The following is a 22,341-nucleotide window of genomic DNA, read 5'->3' on the forward strand; positions in this document are numbered from 1 at the left end:
CATGTTTCACTGCCATGTAGCATGGTTGTTCATACACATGCATCATACAGTCTACCTTTTACTCTGAGCGAGAGGCCCTTTGTCACCAGCAGAGGTAGGAGCTCTCTGAAATTTGCCCAGGCTATTCTTATTTCTTTATTGCCCACAAGGGGCTAAACATAGAGGGCACAAACAAGGACAGATAAAGGGATTAAGTCAATTATATCGACCCCAGTGCGTAACTGGTACTTAATTTCTCGACCCCCAAAGGATGAAAGGTAAAGTCGACCCCGGCGGAATTTGAACTCAGAATGTAACGGCAGACGAAATACTGCTAAGCATTTCACCTGGCGTGCTAATGTTTCTGCCAGCTCGCCCAGGCTATTCTTAATCTAGCAGCTACACTTTCAGAGCACCCACCCCTGCTACTGATTTGGTCGCCTAGGTAACAGAAGCTATCAACTACTTCTAGTTTTTCTCCCTGGGATGTGGCATAAATTGTTCTCTGCACATTTTCAGTGTTTATTGCTCCTGAGCATCTGCCACATACAAAAACTATCTTCCCAGTTAGCCTTCCTTTAATATTGCTGCACCTCTTATGTGTCCATAGCTTACACTGAGTACATCTTATGGAGTTTCTACCTATGCCTCTTCTACAGATCGAGCAGAGCCATCTACCTGAAGGGATTTGTGGTTTGTCTACTTTCCTACTTATTAGGACTTTGGTTTTAGCTAGGTTGACTCTAAGGCCCTTCAATTCTAATCCTTGCTTCCACACCTGAAACTTCTAGTTCTGATAGTGACTCAGAAATTAGAGCAAGGTCATCAGCTTAGAGGAACTACCAGGGGCATCCTGTCTTGAATTCCTCTGTTATTGCCTGGAGGACTATGATAAATAGGAGGGGACTGAAGACTGAACCTTAGTGGACCCCTACCTCTACCCGGAATTCTTCACTGTACTCGTTGCCAACCCCCACCTTACTGACAGCATCCCCTGTACATGGTTGCACAGCTCTCACTAACCATTCATCTATCCCTAGTTTCCTCATTGACCACCAGATAAGGGATCAGGGAACCCTGTCAAAGGCTTTCTCCATGTCAACAAAAGCCAGGTACAGAGGTTTATCTTTGGTTAGGTATTTCTCCTGCAGCTGTCTTACCAGAAATATAGCATCAGTGGTGCTTTTCCCTGGCATGAACCCAAACATCTCATCTAAACTGACTCTCACTCTAATTAGTTGGGCTATGACCCTCTCCGTGAACTTCATTACCTGATCCAACAACTTGATACCTCTGTAATTATTTGTATCTAAAGCGTCACCTTTATCTTTGTAGCAGTTGTCTATGGTGCTGCTACACCAGTCATTGGGTATGACTCCTTCATGTATCACCTGGTTAACTATACGGGTGACTAAGCCATAGAGCCGACACCGCCAGATATTTTGAGCATCTCTGCGGTGATTCCTGATGGGCCGGGGGCTTTCCCTGACTTTATACTCTTAATTGCTTTATCTACCAAGGTACTGTCAATTTGGATAGCTGGTCCCTCTGTTGGGTCGACATTCGGCAGACTCTCTTTCTCCCATTCATTCTCTTTATTGAGCAACCTTTCATAGTGGCGTCTCCAGACCTCTCTCTTTGCAGCCTCATTTAGTGCAAGTGAACCATCATTCATGCAGACACATTACTCTCCTACGACATCACGGTTCTCTCTCACACACTGTCTTGCAACATGAAATACCTCAAGTCTTTGGTCCTCAAGGCGCAGGATATGGCAAATTTTTTCTTATTTGCTTCCCCTCTATCTCCTAGCTTCTCTTCTGGCAGTCTGACACAATTCCCTGCTACATCGTTCTTCCAGTCCTTCCAAGCCTGTTTCTTTTTTCTAATAACCCTGTCAACAACATTGTTCCACCACCACGTTACCTTGGGTCGAGAGGGGACTTTGCACCATCCACAGATCTGGTCAGTGGCCCTCAGCAGGTTGTCTCGTAGAAACCTCCAGTTGTCTTCCACATCATGTGATGCTATTATTGTTATTATTTACATAAGGTGGCAAGTTGGTAGAATTATTGGCATGCCAGACAAAATTCTTAGTGGCATTTTGTTCATCTTTACTCTCTAACTTCAAAATTCTGTGAAGATTGATTTTTGTCTTTCATCCTTTTTTGGGGGAGGTGGGGGGTCAGTAAAATAAATACCAGTTGAGCACTGTCCCCTCCCTTAAAATTTTAGGCCATGTGTCTAGAGTAGAAAGGATTATTGTGATTATTATTATCATTTACATAAGGTGGTAAGCTGGCAGGAATGTTAGCACACTGGATAAAATGCTTAGCAGCCTTTCATCCATCTTTACCCTCTGAATTCAAAGGCCATCAAGGTCAACTTTGCCTTTTACCATTTTGAGATCAATAAAATAAGTATCAGTTGAGCACTGAGATCAATGTAATTCACTTGCTCCCTCACCTAAAATTTCAAGACTTGTGCCTACAGTAAAAAGGAATATTATTATTATCATTTACTAGTAATATGGTCTGTTGTTTTATGCAGGAAATAAGTGATATTTTGCTTTATTGAAATATGGGAATATTATTAGTTTAATGCCTGTTTTTATTTCTGTAAACAATATTCCCTAAATAGGAAATTTTTGACAAACAAACATTTTCAAAACTGGAACACCTGTGATATCCTCTTGATCTAGTAAATTGACTTTCATCAACAAAAAGCTTTATGTGCAAAGACTCTCCAACTCTACTGAGAAAAACATACAACTGACTATATGTGAACACTGTAGTAGGGAGATAAATCCTTCATTTTCATAATTTGTCTTTGACTTTTGCTTATTAGCTTGGTGAATAGAGAATTAATGTTCAAATAGAGAATTAATGCTGACTTAAAGTGGAGGGCAAATGTGTATTGCATAATAGATGTGAGGAATCAACAAAGTACATCCTGGATCAACACCAGTAATTCTGTTGCTTTCATGAAAGTGTCAGTGGCAGATTTCTTGAAAATGGCAGTAAGGAATTCAACTATCTTTCTGAAATGATGAAAATGAAGGAACTGAAGTGGACAAATATGTGAATCTGAGTTATTTGCATGTTGGGAAGACTAAGAAAGATAAGTTAGTAAAGAGACAGACACAGATAGTCAGATGGATATAGGTTAGATAGACAGACAGACAAATTACACTTTCTTTTTTTTATAAATAGTAACTTTAAAAAAAATTTTTTAAAGAAATTTATGAATGGTAATTTGTATTTATCTTTACTTGCCTACTTACCTGATTTATTATTTCATTTCTGTCTTTTCTTTATTTTTGACTTAAAACTTTTAGCCGATTAAAATCACATCAATAATGAGGAAACAGAATCATTTGCTTAATTATTAATTCTAGTCTGGAAAAGCATTGAAATGATCATTAAGCTAATAAGTCATTCCCTTTTCCCTGAGGTAAAATTTTAATTAATTAAATTTTTTTGGCTTACAGCATTATATTAGTACTGACCTTAGTATTTGGTTTTCATGCAGATTATCTCCCTAGGTAAAGTCCTTCAATCAACTATAGTATTTTTAAAAAAATAAGATTTGGAAGTAATAAAGAAATCGGTATTGTTATCTTGTGGAGGATTACTTACAGTGGTCATGTACATAATATGCTTCTATTTTAACTGAAGAGTTGCAAGTTGATATCTTGGGTAGTGTGTTGTGTTCTATATTGCAGTAAAGCATGAGGTTTTGGTTGTTGAAGTATGGAAATCAAACTCTCCTTCTACATTTCAAAATAATATTAGATCTTGCAGTCAGATTCTCAACAACCATGACATTTTATGCTGTCTGTTTTACTTCAGTGTCCAAATTCAAATTCTACTAGTATCAGGTTTTATCTTCCATGCCATCACACAATTAAAATATATCATTATTATTCTATTAGTTAATAGAGATGTTGTTCAAGGTTTGGTGACAAGTCTCCTCAAATCTCAAGAATCTTTCTTTGGATTCTTTTAGAATATAGGATTGTATATTTCTACGGATCAACAGTGCAAGTCTCAATTCCAATAAATTGGAGTTTTGATTGTTTTTCAAGAAGTCTTGATTGCTTTGTTCTAAAAGCTAACTTTTAGATCTATGACTTAGCGTGCCGTTGTTAAAATCTTTTAATGCTGGAATTTAGAATAAGAATGATTTAGTTTGTCTAGCCTAAATATTATGTGAGAAATACTGCATGGATTTCAGAAACACTCATACTTTTAAGATGTGTTATTTAGTTCAACATTTCACATTTCTAAATCCTAATTCTCCTGAATCAATGTTGTTGACAGCCTCATTTTCATTAATATTTTGAGAACTAATTTATTAGCTATTAGCTTTGTTTTAAGTATATAGGTACTAATTATAGCTCTATTAATAGTCTATGTGTATTAGTTTCTATTATAAGACTTAAATTTCTTTTTTTTTACAAACGGATGTTATCCAAATTCCTTTATGTTATTGATATTTGTATCAACCTCAGAAGGATGAAAAGAAAATTTGAACTCAGGAGTATAATTTTAGTGTAATTTGAACGCGGAAGTATAAAGTAATGAACAAAATATTATTGAGTGTCTAGTTCAACTATTTAAATAGATCGTGGTATCCATTGCACTTTGAACTAAATATCTATAAATTGATAGTCCTAGATTAAATTTGACTATTTTTCACCTACTGCATCTTTTACACTGTTCTAATATGTTTATATTAAATACCTTGCTTACTAAATGTAATCTATTCACATTATTAAAATTGAAATTACTAAATTTCTTCCTTATATATATATATATACAGATGCACACACATTTTCATCACTTTCTAAAATTTTGTTTAACTCTCATGTCCATCTGTCCGTCTCTTATTCCTCTCATTCCATTTATGCTATTTCACATGAATATGTTTCCTATACTGGCATAGGTTGAACCAAGTAACTTATTTGAAGTAGTATTTTTATGACCAGGTACCAACTCTTACCTGTTATTTAAATAAGAAACTTTTTTATTCCACTATTTTAAGAGCACATGGACTGTAATATTTACTAGAGATGCATATATAAAACCACTTTTGGAGTTTTTTTTATCATTCATCTAACATCATGCAAGTAGTTTAAATGATAACTCTCAGGCACATGCATGTGCACAAAACACACACACACACACACACACATGCATGCATGCACAAGTTTCCATACCAATTTCATCTAGCAAATTTGCTCACATGGCATTGATTGGTCTGGGGCTAAAGTAGAAAATGTTTTGTACAGAGGGGCTGAACTTCAAACTTTGTGGAGTGAAACAAACTTCTTGGACACAATTACACAAACACACGTGTGTGTGTGTGTGTGCATGTGTACATGTATATTTAGGATCAATCAAAATTGTCTCCTTGTGTAGACATTGTGTACTGATTATAAACAAAGTTCCAGTTCATACAAAACAGTTATTTGTTTGTAATCTGTGGAAACATATCTAGCCATTGAGATCTTCGTATCTGAAGGACTAGGGGAATATTACTTTGCTTGGAAACAGGTGAGAGGTGGTAACAGGAAAAGCATCTGATAGAATATCTGCCTCAACAAATTTTTTTTGACCCATGCAAGCATGGGTAGATGTTAAAACTATGACACTAGTAACAAGACAGCTGCTAGAGTTGTCAACACAAATACAGCTATGAGGTTAAGAAGTTCACTTCACAATCACATGGTTCTACAGTCAATCTCACAGTACAGTACTTTATCAGTGGATTTTGATATGCATGAAATGTACAGAAGCTTTGTGTGTGCGTGTCCACTGGTGATCCTGAGCATCATTTAAATTAACATTGTTTTGTTTAACATAAGTGCAAAGTAATGTTAAATGAAATACTGCGTATTTATTTTCCCTTCTCTCTCTGGAATTTTTTTTTTTAATTCATTAAAACTCTTTCAATTAAGGAAAACAAAAATAAATAATGATGAGTAACATTATTTGTTATTCAAACGAAGTAAATAACAAAAGTAAGTGATTTACACTTACGATATAGAAGTTTTATCATTAAAAGCTTCTTTTAATTAACTTATCAACTGACTAAATTAAATAAGTTATTGGACTCTGAAGTTTGATTGAATGATATCAAAATGTTATTGTTCTTTTTTTTTTCTATCCCTTTTTTTTTTTCTTTTGTTATATTTAATTAGAAAAATAACAATAGAATCAGTACAATTCTTTCTTGATAACTTTCAGTTCTTCTAGACTGACTTTATATAATTTTTTAGAAGGAAATTTTTTTTACATTTAAAATACATGGTAAGATAATTTTAGAAATTTTATAGCAGTATTCAAAATTTTTAGATATTTATCATGATTATTAATATTGAATATTAGGTCTTGTTTTGCTTCCTGCTTGTAACTATTTTATTTGTACTACAAATGCTCTCGGCAAAGTTATATACATCAAAACATTCAATTTGTACATGTATCTATGTAAGTGTGTGTGTGTGTGTATATATTTGATCATTTTAATGACTACATTTCTATGTTAGCATAAATTAAATGAATATATTATCAAATTGTTTTACAACTGGATGCCTTTACTGCCACTAATTTTTAACTGTTTTTCAAGTAAGGGTTACCTTATTTCACGTGTCTTTGAAGGCTTGAAACCAATGGGTAACCAATTGACAGGAGAAATTACAGCAATGTCACTGCTTGTGGCTTGTGCAATTTCCAGAAAAATGCAAACATAAAGTCACACATACACACACACATGGATTTATTTCAGTTTTCTTCTATGAAATTCACCTACAAGGCATTTGTATGTATGTATGTGTGTGTGTGGGTGGGGGGGTGAACTTTTCAAAAAGTAACACTTGATACTTTCAGTTGAAGAGAACAAATCTTATATATTTTTTTTTAGTTTTTTTATTTTCTTTCCTCCTTTTTGCTCTGTATATTCTCTCTTTCAGTTATTGAAACAGTCTACAGACCATGTTGATTATCCATCAACTCCTTGATTAAACTTTTGTTATTGCTTGAAGGGTTGTACCACTACAAAAATGTAACCTGTGAAAAATATTTTTGTGTTACTTATTAATAAGCTATTTTGCATTTTCTAAAACGTAGTAGTGTATATATGTAAAACATATTTGTTAGTTCAATTTGAAGAAACCTATATCATTTATTTGTTCATCAACAAATGACAAACATCTAAATGCAGTTATTTAAGAAATCATTTTCTTTTATCTTTTATTATTACATATGCTAACATCTTTTACACACCAGTGCTCAGGAGATTGGTGGATGAGACAAATTACATAGTAGATAATACACCTTTCTGATTAGTACTAATATACAATTATTCACAAGTTTTCTACTATATATGTAGGTAAACTGATGAAAGTTAGATTTAAGTGTAACAAGGCCTTATATATGTGTATATTTATATATATACATGTGTGTGTGTGTGTGTGTGTGTGTGTGTGTGTGTGTACTCACCATTTTAATTTCCCCTTTTCTATGTTTGCATGTAATAGACAGAATTTGTTAAAGTGAATTTTCTAAGGCTGGATACCCTTTCTGTTGCCAGTAGTCAGCTGTTTTCAAGTAAGGTAATATTTACCCTTGTCTCGATGATCTTTCATGGAAGACTGGAAAAGAATGGCACTGTCTGCATGACAGAGGCATTTGCTTACAACTATTGCACAATGGTAATGTGGAAGAAAAAGCAAATTTGTTAATTAACTGAATAGCTTTCTTTTGGTTATGTTTATGTGTGTAGAAACAATATAGTCCAAATATGTCAGTAGTAGTCCTGTGTGAGCAACACTTGTGTAACTGCTCAATGCAGACATACATATTTCTGCTATGTATAATAGTTTACTTTTTGTTTTCTTTAGACCATGATTGTGGTTCAGAATATTCATCTTGAAGAATTTCATGCTATATCTGAGGAAAGTAATACTTAACTCTTCCAATTATTTTTATTTTTACTGAGCATTTAAATTTGTTTCTTTTTTTTTTTTTTAGGAAACAGAGACAACTGATCTGGATTTACCTGATGACGATGAACTGGCAGAAGCCTTTGATATGCACTCTCTGATTATTTCCAGTCTTAACACAGATGAAGGTCATCTGGCCACTGCTGATGAGGTCATTAATGAAATAGAGCACATGATGCAGGTAAATTATAATTGCTTTCTCCAAATATCAGGTTGAGAAATTATATAATTAAGGAATTTGAAATTTGAAATCTGAAATCGAAATCGAACCGAATCCAACGACTGACACCCATGCCAACCTCTCCTTCATTGGACACTAAACTCTACTTGCGAAGACCTGTTGGGGCAAGTGAAATCGTAATTGACTTGATGACTGGCATACTCGATGACTGGCACCTGCGCCAGTGGAGCACTAACAGCACTGTCCGAGTGTGTTCATTGCCAGAGCAGCTGTCTGGCTTCCATGCTAGTGGCCCATAAATAGCACCATTTGAGAGTAATCGTTACCTGCATTGTCTTCTAGCACTTGTGCTGATGGCACGTTAGAAAATCATTTGAGCGAGGTCGTTGCCAGTGCTGCTGGACTGGCTCCCATGCAGGTGGCATGTAAAATACACCTTTTTAAGCGTGGCCGTTGCCAGTACCATGTGACTGGCACATAAAAGCACCCACTACACTCTCGGAGTGGTTGGCGTTAGGAAGGGCATCCAGCTGTAGAAACTCTGCCAGATCAGATTGGAGCCTGGTGCAGCCATCTGGCTTGCCAGTCCTCGGTCAAATCGTCCAACCCATACTAGCCTGGAAAGCGGACGTTAAGCGATTATGATGATGATGACGATGATGAATAAATACATATGATTAAGAAACATAATTAAAACATATGTTTTGTAAGTATGTAGTTCAATACAAAATCATTTACATGGCAGAACTTGTTTTCTACATTTATTTTTTACCTGATGGAATTAACATGTTTTTGTAAATTAAGACATTTGCATATAAATTATTCAAATATACCTATGCTTTTCACATTCGTATGATTTATAAACCAACATTTACTAAGTCTTCTCTCTCTCTGTTTCTTCTTTCACTGCTAGTTTGGAGGAACAGAAATTCCTGTTCTTCCAAACCAGCTAGCTAAATGCTACCTACACCTAATGCCTCATCAATATTGCACCCCAATCCACTCCCATCTAATGTTCCATCAATCCTACATCCTATTCATTGTTTCATCATGATTACCTCCATCCAATGCATCACTAATATTGTCCCTATCTAATGACCCATCCAATTCCTACCCTGTCTTACTCCATCGCACTCAGTATTAAGCACTTTATCTCATCCTTTCTACTTGCAACTAGAGTACCTGCCTGTTCATGTTATTCTTACAATCACTAACCTGCAGACCAAGTTGAACTAGTCTGAGGGAGCCTGCAATGTCTGTTGATGCTGTCCACTACTAATTTGACTAAATAAAAAAACACATAACACATATGCACACATACACTCACTTTCTCTCTCTCTCTCTCACTTGAAAAAGAAATTAGTGTATTATGTACTTGTAACTGACTAAACTGAAGAAATCGAAGTATTGTACCATTCCCAAGAACACAATATACAAGCTTTTGCAATCATTTGTGACGTAGAACTTTGCAAATGTTTTCCCCAGGTTACACAAAGGCTTTTCATTTAAGATATTCTTATAGATTGACAACAAATATGAAAATAAATTCTTGATAGAGAAGCAATACATTTAAGCTCCCTTGAGAAAGTTATTTCTATATTAAAAATTTTTTTAAATCAGTATAAGTAACTTTTCAAGTTACTTCAGTTTTTTAAAATCTATTTGAAAGTGGGAGTAGTTAAACCTAATGAGGTATCTCAATTTCTGCATGAGAAATGAAGAAAGATTATGGCAGGAAACTTTCATTTAACCGAGTTTTTAGAGTACCAAATAGTTAACTGACAAATTGTTTGAATATATTCTGTCACTGACAGAGCAATGCATCTATGACCAAAATATAATTCACTAAGGGTTAGTAGCATACAAATTTGGTATGTCTTTTGTCAGTTTGCTTTGCTGATGTCACTCAGTATCACCTAAGGTGTGCTGTAACCATACTGACTAGCCCTAGACATACTAGCATCTTCTGTGGTGATCCAATGTGTTGTAGAATTTACAACCAGATGTACTCTTTTACTTGTTTCAGTCAGTGGACTACAGCCATACTGGAATACTGTTTTGTAGAGTCAGTCAAACAAATCATGAATTTCAACAAACCAATTGTAACTATTACATTGCCCTAGGATTATTGTAGTAGTAATCATATCGACAATAACAACAGTCACTAGAGTATATCAAATGTGAAAGCAAGGTTGTAGAAATGTCCTCAATGTTTTTATGATATTTGGATCAAATTCTTTCTTATGTGACAGACAGACTTCAGTCAGTATGTTTGTGAATAGGTCTGCAAATCATTCACAGGTTGTCTGGCTACACAGACACTCACACAAACTCATAGACACAGGCTGTCTGACGATGCACATATATACACATCCATTCACATTCACTTATACAAACATTCATATATGTAGATACTCACATAGTCACATGCATGCGTGAGCACACACACACACTCATGCACAATCACACAACCATAAACATATATATGCACAGACAGGCTTGTCTGAAATTGACCTTGTAATTTCCAGACAATACCAGATACACCCCATCCCTGTAAGACTTTCATGCACATGTATACATCTTTTAGCTTCCACAAATACAATAGTAAGTCAATACAGAGCACTGCAGGTATTCAGTGGTACTCCATCTATTATTACATATCATACACAGTGTATCCATGCTGGAAGGCTTAATATCATATGGGCCCAGCATCAATGTTCCAGGTAGAACAAACCTGGGAGCTGTCAAAGTCCAAATAGTTTGGTGCATTATGTGATTATTTGCCTGGTGCAATAATGTTCAGTGCGGGCAATAGAAGTACCCATTATTCTGCAGTATTGGCTTGTGTAATAGAGACAATTGGCTTGAGTAATAGTGAAAATCATATAACATAAGAGTATCTTGAAGAGACATGCTTTTGTCGTATAAAGCATAAAAAGTATCAATAACAGTTTCTGTATTTCTTATGAATATATAATACAGCTTGCCTGTTCAGAGTTATGATGATTATTATCAAACCACATGGAGTATAGGAATAGTGTGGAAGCATTTCCCAATCCCAAGCCTTTTGGCCATGTGTTGTGCCTTCCAGCACACTTTTAAATTACATATGCACTTATATAGATACATGTGTATATATGTATATATATTTGATTAACTTTCACACAGTTCCCATTGCCCAAATTCACTAACTAGGCTTTAGTTGGCTCAGGACTGTAGTAGAAGACATTTACCCAAGGTGTTATACAGTAGGACTGATCCCCAAACCATGTGGTTGCAAAACGAATTTTTGAAACAGCTATATCTGCACCATCAAAATAATATTTACTCAACCACAAAATTTTGTGGCATGAGTGGAAGAATTGCTGAAGATTTGTTAATTATTTTTTTTCATAAGATCTTTCCAAATTTGTACAAATATAGATGTTAGAAGTGAAGTGGCTGACTTAGGATATTAAGAGTCATGTATTATTTATTTCTATCCTATTTTGTTCTTTATATATCTATTTATCTAGCTGAAGAAAAGATACAAAGCATTATAAGAAGTAATATACAGTAGCAAATTCCAAATATCAGTTGAGCTTCCTTAATAAGCCATTGGTTAATATAGTCATTAATATATAAATATATAAATATGTATAGAACAATAGAAGACTTTTTACTTAATTATTAGGTTTATTTTCTTTATATGATTTAGTCAGAAGAGGCACAGCAGCATCAATGAGTCTTTCAGGACATCTGAGATAGGTGGGAGGAAGGGGAGAAGATGTTCTCAGATTGGAGACTGAGCTCAAATGTTTGTAACAGATTGGACCCACCCAGAGGCACTCATAGACCAGATAGTGGTGTTAAACTGGGTAACAGATTAGGTCAGCCAGACCAAAACAAGAAAAGTCTCTGACAAGCTTCACACAGTTTCTGTCTACTAAATTCCACTCACAAAATTTTGGTTGATCTGAAATTATGATAAAAACTACTTGACCAAAACGCTATGCAGTTAGTTTGAACACCAAACTTCTTAACCACACAGTCCTGCTTACAAAGATATTGTTGTATTTTGATGTGAAAATTATTTGAACCAACAACAGTCTATATGGTGTAATTGATTCACTCATTAAGTACTTTTACTTTGATCTTAATTTGAAAAATCTCAAAGCTTGAACCTTCAAAGCTGAGATAATTAACTGAATTTCTGTTGAAATACTTCCTACTTTTCTACATTTACATGCATTTTCTATGCTTGCATAGGAGAAGCAATTTTGTTATGGAGTAGTAGTTTTTGCAGTCAAATTACACTCTTACCATTGAGCATGTAGGTGTTATGTATTTTTTTCAGGGAAGTATATGGAGACAGTTGATATGAGGTGCAATTTGTTTTGTTAATGAAGTATACTGGAAAAGTTGTTTATGAGGCTTGTTTAAAAGTGTTACACTTCCTTTACTTCATAACTATTGTATGTGTGCAAGGTGTGTGTGTGTAAATCTGTATCAACTGGAGCACTGACACAGCATATATAAGATTAAAACTGTAACTAAGGTTACTAACATATTTTTAGTGATTGCCACAATATCTCAGCAACCAGGATTGAGTAAGTGGCTTTAAAGAAAAGTGAAACTAATTGATAGTTCACTCATTCTCACTCCCTGGCTGCTGAGAAGATTGGGTTAATTACGGAATGTATTTTGACCATAACCTTGTTTACACTTTTGATCTATATATATATATATATATATATATATATATATATATATATATATATATATATATGTATGTATGTATATATATATGTGTGTGTGTCTTGTTTCAGCCATTGGGCTGTGGCCATGCTGGGGCACCACTTTGATGGGTTTAGTTGAACAGTTGATTCCCAATACATAAATTTTTAAGCCTGATACTTATTTTATCTTTTTGGTGAACAGCTGTTATACTGACATAAACAAACCAACACCAGTTGCCAAGTGGTGAAGAGTGACAAACACAGATACACACACACACATGCATGCGTGCGCGCGCACACACACACACACACACACATACACATATATATAATGGGTTTCCACACAGTTTGACCAAATGTACACATTGTAAAATAATGAGGATTCTTTATTCTTATGGCGTATGTGGTGACTCTTCTGATGCTGATACCACAATAAAATGCAGTAATTACACACTGTAGAAACTGAGCCCAAAAGAAATTGTAAGATCAATATGTACTCCACCAATTTATATACGAGAGTAGTGTTACCTAATAAGAAATGACTCAAGTTCTGACAACCGATCCAACATAAGTAACCATGGAATGTAGGTGATGATGATGATGGTGGTGACAACAGTTGTTGTGATGATACATATCATCATCATTTAATGTCTGTCTTCCATACTGGCATGGGTTGGACAGTTTGACAGGAGGTGGCAAGCCTGGGAACTAGACCAAGCTCCAGTGTCTGCTTTGGCATGGTGTTTACAGCTAGATGGCCTTCCTAACACTAACCACTTTAGAAAGTGTACTGGGTGCTTTTTATCTGGCACCAGCATAGTCTGATTTGACATGGTTTTATGGCTGGATGCCTTTCCTAATGCCAACCACTTGACAGAGTTAACTGGGTGCTTTTTATGTGGCAGCAACACCAACATGGTCACTTCATAACTTGCAAGACAAAGACCCCTCGAGAGGGAAGTGGTATTGAGGGAGGCATATATATATATATATATAGTTGAAATTTACAGAAAAACAAAAGATGAAGACAGGTGTATGAACAACAAGCAGGTGTTTTAGTTTGATGCTTGGGAAAGTGAGAAAGTTCTTTACATTTCAAGCCTATGCTCTTCAACAGAAAGGAATAAGAGAAAATAAACAGAGAGAGAATTAAAAAAAACGGTGGATTTAGTGATACACACACAGTGTTCAGGCTAAATTTGACAGTTTGCATAAAAAGAAAAGAAATCACAGAATTCCATCCAAAAATTAAAATATTTTAAAAAATCAAAAAATATCCACCAGATTATGGTTCAGCAATAACAGTTTATTCAGAGTAGCCAGGCTCAATTTTCACCATGGCCTTAAGACAGCTCCAGAACCGACACATGTGTTCCTCACTGTGACCCTGGGAAGATCTTCAAGCACCTCCTTGATCTTTGTCACTGGCTCAGCCTTGAGTTGCAGGCAGAGTGACTGGTCTCTTTTGTAACCATGCCCCACACATAGTCATCCATGGGATTACAATCGAGGGAATTAGGAAGCCAGAAATTCAGGCTGGTGAAGTCATAGAAATTCTCCGACAACCACTTCTGACTCTTTCTGGAGGTATGGCAAGGAGTTGAATCCTGCTGCCACACATACAACCTTCCAACAGCAACCCTCTCCAGCCTGGGATTGACTAATCTCCACCAGCTTTGCAAAACTGTCTTAATGGATCCAAAGGCCCTGTTCAAAGATGTGGGGCAGCATACCCTAAGACCATCACAATATTCAGATTGTTCCCAATCCTCCATGTCAGCTAACATTTTCTTAACTACAACTTTAATCTTTATGCTCTTCAATGTGGTTGACTGTTCATCAATATATTAAGCTATTCCTGTAAAAAGGAAACAAAAAAATCTTCAAATATAGCCTGAACACCCTATATACACACACGCATGTGCACATATAAATATATGATGGGTGTGTGTGTATACACCAGCATTATAATTAAAGGAGACACCTTAAAGAGAAGTAATTACAGAGGTATCAAATTGCTGGACCAGGTCATGAAAGTTAGAGAAAGAGTTAGACCTCAACTAATCAGGAAGAGAATTAGCCTAGCTGAGATGTAGTTTTGTGATATAGAGAAGCACTACTGCTGCTTTTTTTCTAGAAAGGCAACTTCAGGAGAATTTAGCCAAAAGTAAGCCACTGCGTTTGTTGGCTCAGAGAAAGCATTTGACACTAAATGTGGATGGAACCTATGGAAGAGGGAAACAAGGAAGACAGGGAATAAAGTAGTGGAGACCAATCTCAGGATGTTGAACCTCATGGAAGAGATGACAAAGGACCAAGATGATTGGTGATTTACTGTGCTCAAGAAGACCTGACCATCTGTGCAAAAATTAGGTTCTTGAAAGCATATCATTTTGTCTACACATTCAAGTCATCCCCACCACTCATCTTCTCAGTATCTATCCCCCATCATTCAACTAACTCTACCTCAGCTGTTATAATAATTATATGACAGCAGAGTTGCATCATACCCTTTTGCACTTCAGTTTCCCCTCTACTTGGAATTACCTCCCCATGTCATCCACCTCACATTTTCAGTATCATCCCATAACACTATTGAACTAATATCAGCCATCAGTGCCCCTCTCCACACTCATGTAGACAGATATTGAGTTGCCAGTGTTTCAGTATTGTGAAGAAGGTGCTTGGGATGCAATGGAGTTGATTGAAATGTTTGGGTATTTGATGGCAGGGCAGTAACTATTTGTGTTTGAGATACACATATAAATAACAGATTCTAAATTGTTCAAAGATTTCTACATAAAGATGCCTTCACATGCATACAGGCATAGAAGTTTGTTGACTTATGTGTCATTCTTAATCTAGTGTGATACAAATAAATTAATTTTTGGTCTAAGTATTTTATTTTCTGTTTAAATGGAATTCAATTTTCTCTTCCGAAATTGAGTGTTATTATTTTTTTAACTATTGTCATTAGGATTCCCCAAGTGAAGAGTCACCCGAGGAAGAGGAGGAAATATCTGAGGAAATGGATAGTTATACAAAAGTGAAAGAAACTTTAAAACATTTGCAAACAATTACAGAAACAGGTATGTTTATTACAGTTTGCCATCAATTCTAAGAAAGTTTTTAGTATTTTTCTTGCCTGAGTTCTAATCAGTTCAAAAGTTTTTTATCTTTTTGTAGTTCCCATATTGTTTTTCTATATCTCACATATAGCTTTTGTTTGTCCATGTATTTTTAAGATGTATTTGTTATTTTCATTAATTGTAAGGTGGAAATAACAATAGAAAATTTGATGTGGTAATTAGTTATAGTCAAAGTTCAAATTCAGCCAGAAATCTTTCCTTGTTTACCCTAGAAATCCGGTATGTGTGTATCTTTATGAATGTCCCACCACTAAACTAGTTAATGTTTAATCTAAATTGTAAATATTGGTTGGAGTAGGGGCCACAGTTCTAGGAAGGTAAGACTAAGTAAGATGCTTAGTTTTGTTTCTAGAAAGTAAGATATCATGACTGTTTAACCACAACAAGTATGAAAAGCATGTAAGTTGTGACTGTGGTATAAAGAAAAGGTATTGAAAGGCAAAACAGTTTATCATAGCTGACAGTAAAATTAATTTCTGAGAGAATATACTAAAATGTTAATGACTTTTTCTTGTTATTCAAAGTACAGAAATAATATGTGGTATATCTCATTTATAATAATTCTTAAACCTGAAGGTTTTTTTTTTTTTTTTTGCTTTTGAAGAGAAGGTTAATTACTTTAATACAATTTATTAAAGTATTAATTGGAGAATATAATAAGATTGGATTTTCTAGTTAGTTTTATTTTCAAGCATGTCACAATGATTTCACATATTAAAGAAAAAGAAAAAAAGAAAAACTAATTTGTTAGAATGTGTATAGCATTGAATGAAACCTAGCATATTACTGATAACAAAATTTTACTTTTATATTTTAGTGTTTGGTTAGTAAATAAGTACAACCCATTGAAAAATAAATTTTCAGGTTATCTATCATTATTAATGAAAATATCATCGGAGAAATAATTCATATAGTGAAAGAGAGTACAATGGGCAATGCTTGAAATGACAAGGTTTACTTTATAAAAAAGCTTTCTACATATACAAGGTACTTTCAGAAAGTACCCAACTTTATTTTTTCCCACCAAAACTAATACCATATAAGCAAAATCCTTTGGGTGGGAGGTGATGCCACCCTTCTTACATATGTTAAAATTCTCATGCCAGTAAGCCACATAAGTTCCCAGCTGTTACACCTTGAGTACAGATGTATAGTTGCAAGATGACCAAACACATTCAGCAGAAACCATAAATCCATATCTCATCACCAGTGATGATGGTCTTCATGAAGTCTGAGAAATTTCCATGTGGACTTGCTTTTGCTGCTCTGCCCGCACTTTGGGGGTGAGTTCCAACAACACTCTCTACATGCACAAATCCTCTGTTTAAATGGAATACACTGATCTTGTACTTATTCCAACTTTGTGAGCAATTTCCTGGATTGTTACATGACTATTTTACCAAATCTGCTCAATCAGCTCCTCATTTTGGCCTGCCTGAGAGTACCACGCTCTCTACTGAGGTGCAGCCATGTTTGAAGTGATTGTACCACTCCTTGATCTGAGTTTTGCCCATGGCTTCATCATCAAAGGCCTGCTGAATCTTTTGGATGGTCTGAGCTCGAGTATCACCAAGCTTTTGACGAAACTTAATACAATATCTCTGCCTGATATGTTCGGTGAAAATGGAAATCCAACAAGCACACACTACACGTCAGTACTCTAGGTGTAGCCGCCAAGAATTGACACAGCTTACTGGCATGAAAATTTTCATACATGCGCTTGAAGAGTGACGTCACCTCCCAGCCAAGAGATTTTGCCCACGCAACATTAGCTTTGGCAGGAAAAAATAGAGTCAGATATTTTTTAAACACACCTCATATACTGTAGAATGTGACAGCCAGCAAGCTTTTGATTAAAATAAATAAGTTGGAGTTTTGTTCTGGTGATTTTCAAGTATTATTGATTGATGCTTAGGGTAACATCATTCTCAAAGTTACATCATACATTAGTAGCAAATGTCTTATGTGTATATTATCATCATCATTATCATTATGAAGGCAACAAGCTGGCAGAATCATTAGTGTGCTGGGCAAAATGCTTAGCAACATTTCGTCTGTCTTTATGTTCTGAGTTCAAATTCTGCCAAGGTCAGCTTTGCCTTTCATCCTTTTGGGGTCAATAAATTAAGTACCAGTGAAACATTGGGGTCAGTGTAATCAACTAGTCCCCTCCCTAAAAATTTCAGGCCTTGTACCCTTAGAAGAAAGGATGATTATTATTATTATTGCCTTTGCACAGCTTCTAACGCTGAAGATGTACTACGGTGTCAGCTGTTCACTGCCAGTGAACCAAGGTACCACCTCTTATTTTCAAGCACCTTCCGGAGTATTTGAGCGGTTTCAAGCAGTGCTGTTTTCTGCAAGTGCTCCACCCTTATTGCAGCCCCCATTTGTTCCATGTACTTCTCAAGATTTTTACTCACTGTTCCCAGGACTCTGACAATTATTGGTACTATTATCACCTTTTTCATCGATCACAACTGCTTAAGCTCCCAAGCTAACCTGCCATATCTATCGACTTTTCTTTCTTCCTTATCACATACCTTGTTGTCAGCTGGGCATGCTATTATTACTATTAATATCCAGCATAGTTTGTTTTCTTTCTCAATTAAGATTATGTCTGGCTTCCTATTCTCTATCTTATAATTGCACTGAATCTTAAAATCCCATAGAATCTTTGCATTGTTATTTTCAACGATGCCTTCAGGTTTGTGGTTGTACCAATTTTTGGCTCTGTCAAGTCCATACTTGTTGCAAAGTGTCCAATGGACAAGCCTTGCTATATTTGTCATAGCATCTCTTATATTCCTTCTGGGCTAGTGGTGTACATTGGCTGGTAATATGCCATATGGTTTCACCATTTTGTCCAAAGATTCTGCACTTATCACTTTCTGATGTGTTATCTATTCTGTATTTTATGTAGTTTGTTCTTAGTGCTTGCTCTTGGACAGCACAGATTAGAGCCTCTGTTTCTGGTTTTAAATCACTTTTAGTCATCCACAGCCATCTTTTTTCTCTGTCTGTCTTATCTTTAACATCCCTATGAAATTGTCTATGCATTCTTTTCTTTACCCGCATATTTTCAGTTTAATTCATTTTCAATTGCTTGTTCAGTGCTTTATCTTTGCAATCTTTCATCCTACACAAGCCTGACCTTCTTACTTCTAATAATAGCGGTTCTGTGGCATTTTTTACATCCCATGCTATGTTGTTTTCTTCTGCTCTAATGCTCTGTTCACATCCAATAAGTCCTGTTCCCCCCTCTTTTTATTGGTACATATCGTCTCTCTGTGTCACTTTTTGGGTGGCGTGTCCCATATCTAGTTAGTAACTTCCTTGTCTTTCTGTTTAAGCTGTTTAGTTCATCTACTGTCCATGCAATTACCCCTGCTCCATATCTAAGGAGTGAAACCGTCCAGATGTCGATTGCTTCAATCTTATTCCGTCCTTTTAATTTTGATTTGAGGATCAGTTTCAGTCTGTGCAAGTACTCCACCTTTTTTTCTGTCATTTCTTTCTCTATCAATTTATCCATTTCCAAAATCCCCAAGTACTTCTGGCCTGTCTCTTCTATCTGCTTCATAACCTCTCCCGATGGTATCGTTAGTCCATCCATACATTTGATTTTGCCTCTCTTCAAGACTAACACACCACACTTTCTCAGTCCGAACTCCATTCTGATATCAGCACTGAAAGAATACACCGTATCAACGAGGGAACTGACTTGGGCTTCATCTTTACCATAAAGTTTGAGGTCATCCATGAATAACAAATGGCGGCTTTTGAATACATACCCAGCTTTTGCATTCCTCAAAATCAGTGTTAGTGGTATCAAGCACAGTACAGATTATTATTATTATTATTATTATTATTATGTTTGAGCAATAACAATTTATACAGAGTAGCTAGGTTCAATTTCCACCATGGCCTCAAGACAACTCCAGAACCTGACACATGTCTTCCTCACTGTGCCCCTGGGAGGTTCTTCAAACACCTCAGTGTCTATATAAGTGCCAGTTGAACATTGGGGTCTTGTGCCAAAATTGAAACCATTATAATTTTTTTTCCTCCCTTCCTCGAAATACATTGTGTCATATAAGACTTATGTCACATGTACCCCACTCAGTTGAGAGGTCTTATTTTTTGAATACTTGGTGGCTTCACTACTGTTGGTGCCATAAAAAAGCATTCTGTACCTTCTGTAAAGTGAAATTTTGATTTACTGTCGAGTGATTTTTGGTCAACCCTGTATGTATGTGTGTGTGTACACACACACACACACACACACACACACACACACACACACACAACAAGCTTTCACACAGTTTTTATCTACTAAATTCACTAAGTATTGGTTGACTGGGGTTAAAGTAGAGGACCTGCGCTGTAGGGCTGAACCCAAGAACATGAGACTGCAAACCAAGCTTCATAACCACACAGCCATGCCTTTGCCTAAGATAGTTTAATTTCATAAATTGAAGTGTTACACAGTACTTTCTTTCTGATTAATTTTATTTTAAATAGAGTATTTTTACATTATCATACTAATCCTTAGTACAAATTATGTTTAGATATTTATAAGTTTTGTGGTAAAACCTATCAGAGTTTGTATTTTACATTATCTTTTGGTCCTAAATTCTGTTTTGATGGAATAAAAGCTTTCAATAAATGGAGTATTTTGATAGGGAGGAGAGGATATCTTAGTCATTAACTATAAATTGTGCTAATCTGTCTTTAAAGTATTAATAGAATGACACAGTTTCTTTTATTGTTTACATGTGTTAACTATCTCACATTGTTTTTGTCTTTAGCTCAACAAATGGATTAGTGATGGGGATAATAAGAACTATGTACCTGCATTCATAATTAAGAGTCTGGCTTAATTTGTTGTCTTTTTATTAGTTTTTCAATCAGAAACTCCTAATTTATCCTAAATCATCATGCCTTTGTTAATGTTACAAGTATGCATTCTCATTAAAACAAATATCTCTTCAATATTATTGAGGCTATTAGTTTAAGTATAGATATAAATATTGAATAAAAATTAGTCAGGGTCATTTATAAAATTTTAAAATACCAAAGAAACAGAAAATTTATGAAATAATATTTGAGTTTAAAATATTGCTTCTGAGTTATGTCTGAATGTATTTCAGCAATGAGTATCTGTATTATCTTTCCACTTTTATGTCTTAGTGAATTGCTAATTTTTAAAACGTTTTTAGCAAGAAGAAAAAAGTTAAGATGAGCATTAAGAGAATAACATATGCATTCCATAGAGTCCACTATTGTCATGTGTTTAAAGATATGAAAACAGGAAAAGAAGCTGGTCCATCAAGTGTAGTTACTAAGATGCTGAATTCTGGCACTGTAGGACTCAAGCTAATCTTTCACATAGTCAATCAAGTAATTCAAAGAAGTTTTATACCAAATGAGTGGCATTTCAGTATAATCATCAATTTCTACAAGGACAAGGAGATATTTCAGAAAAAAGCAACTACAGAGATATCAAACTAATGGACAAGATTATGAAAGTAATGGAAAGAACTTTAATATAATTGATTAAGAACAAAATCACCTTAGATGAAATGCAATTTGAATTTGTACAAAGCTGGCAGTACTGCTGATGCATTTTTCATATGAAACAATTCCAAGAGGTATTTTCTGGCTAAAAATAAATCTCTCTGCCTTGCATTTGTTGATCTGGAGAAGGACTTTGATAAGATTCTACAATTTATAATCTGGTGGTCTTTAAGAAAACTAGGTATAGATGAATGGCTTGAGAGCAATGCAGGCCATGTACAGGAATGCAGTTAGTAAAGTGAGAGTTGACTAGAAATTTGGTGAGAAATTTAGCATGCAGGCAGGAACTCACCAAGTCTCAGTCCTCAGCCCTCTCCTATTTATTATAGCTCTCCAATCTATAACAAAGGAATTTAAGACTAGCTGTGTAGCTTCTATGTAGTTCCTATGAAAAAGTGGTCTAGTCCTTATAGCAGAGTCTGTGAAAGATCTACAGAAGAAATTTCAGACATGGAAGCATAACCCAGGATTAAGTGGCCTCAGAGTAAACTTTGCTAAGACTAATCGTCGTCGCCGTCGTTTAACGTCTGCTTTCCATGCTAGCATGGGTTGGACGATTTGACTGAGGATTGGTGAAACCAGATGGCTACACCAGGCTCCAATCTGATTTGGCAGAGTTTCTACAGTTGGATGCCCTTCCTAACGCCAACCACTCAGAGAGTGTAGTGGGTGCTTTTACGTGTCACCCGCACGAAGGCCAGTCAGGCGGTACTGGCAACGGCCACGCTC

At 35.5% G+C, this 22,341-nt stretch overlaps 1 protein-coding gene across 2 annotated transcripts in view; it reads left to right on the forward strand.

Moving 5' to 3' along the window:
* The window catches only part of LOC106873561 (fasciculation and elongation protein zeta-2), a 73,291-nt gene that overhangs the window by 29,876 nt on the left and 21,074 nt on the right, over window positions 1-22,341 (forward strand). For both annotated transcript variants that reach the window (XM_052968869.1, XM_014920987.2), the window contains exons 3-4: window positions 8,013-8,165; window positions 15,861-15,972. In XM_052968869.1, coding sequence (XP_052824829.1) covers window positions 8,013-8,165; window positions 15,861-15,972 — 265 coding nt within the window. The remainder of the gene's footprint in view (window positions 1-8,012; window positions 8,166-15,860; window positions 15,973-22,341) is intronic.

This window comes from Octopus bimaculoides, chromosome 6, assembly GCF_001194135.2.
Source record: "Octopus bimaculoides isolate UCB-OBI-ISO-001 chromosome 6, ASM119413v2, whole genome shotgun sequence".
Lineage (NCBI taxonomy): Eukaryota > Metazoa > Mollusca > Cephalopoda > Octopoda > Octopodidae > Octopus > Octopus bimaculoides.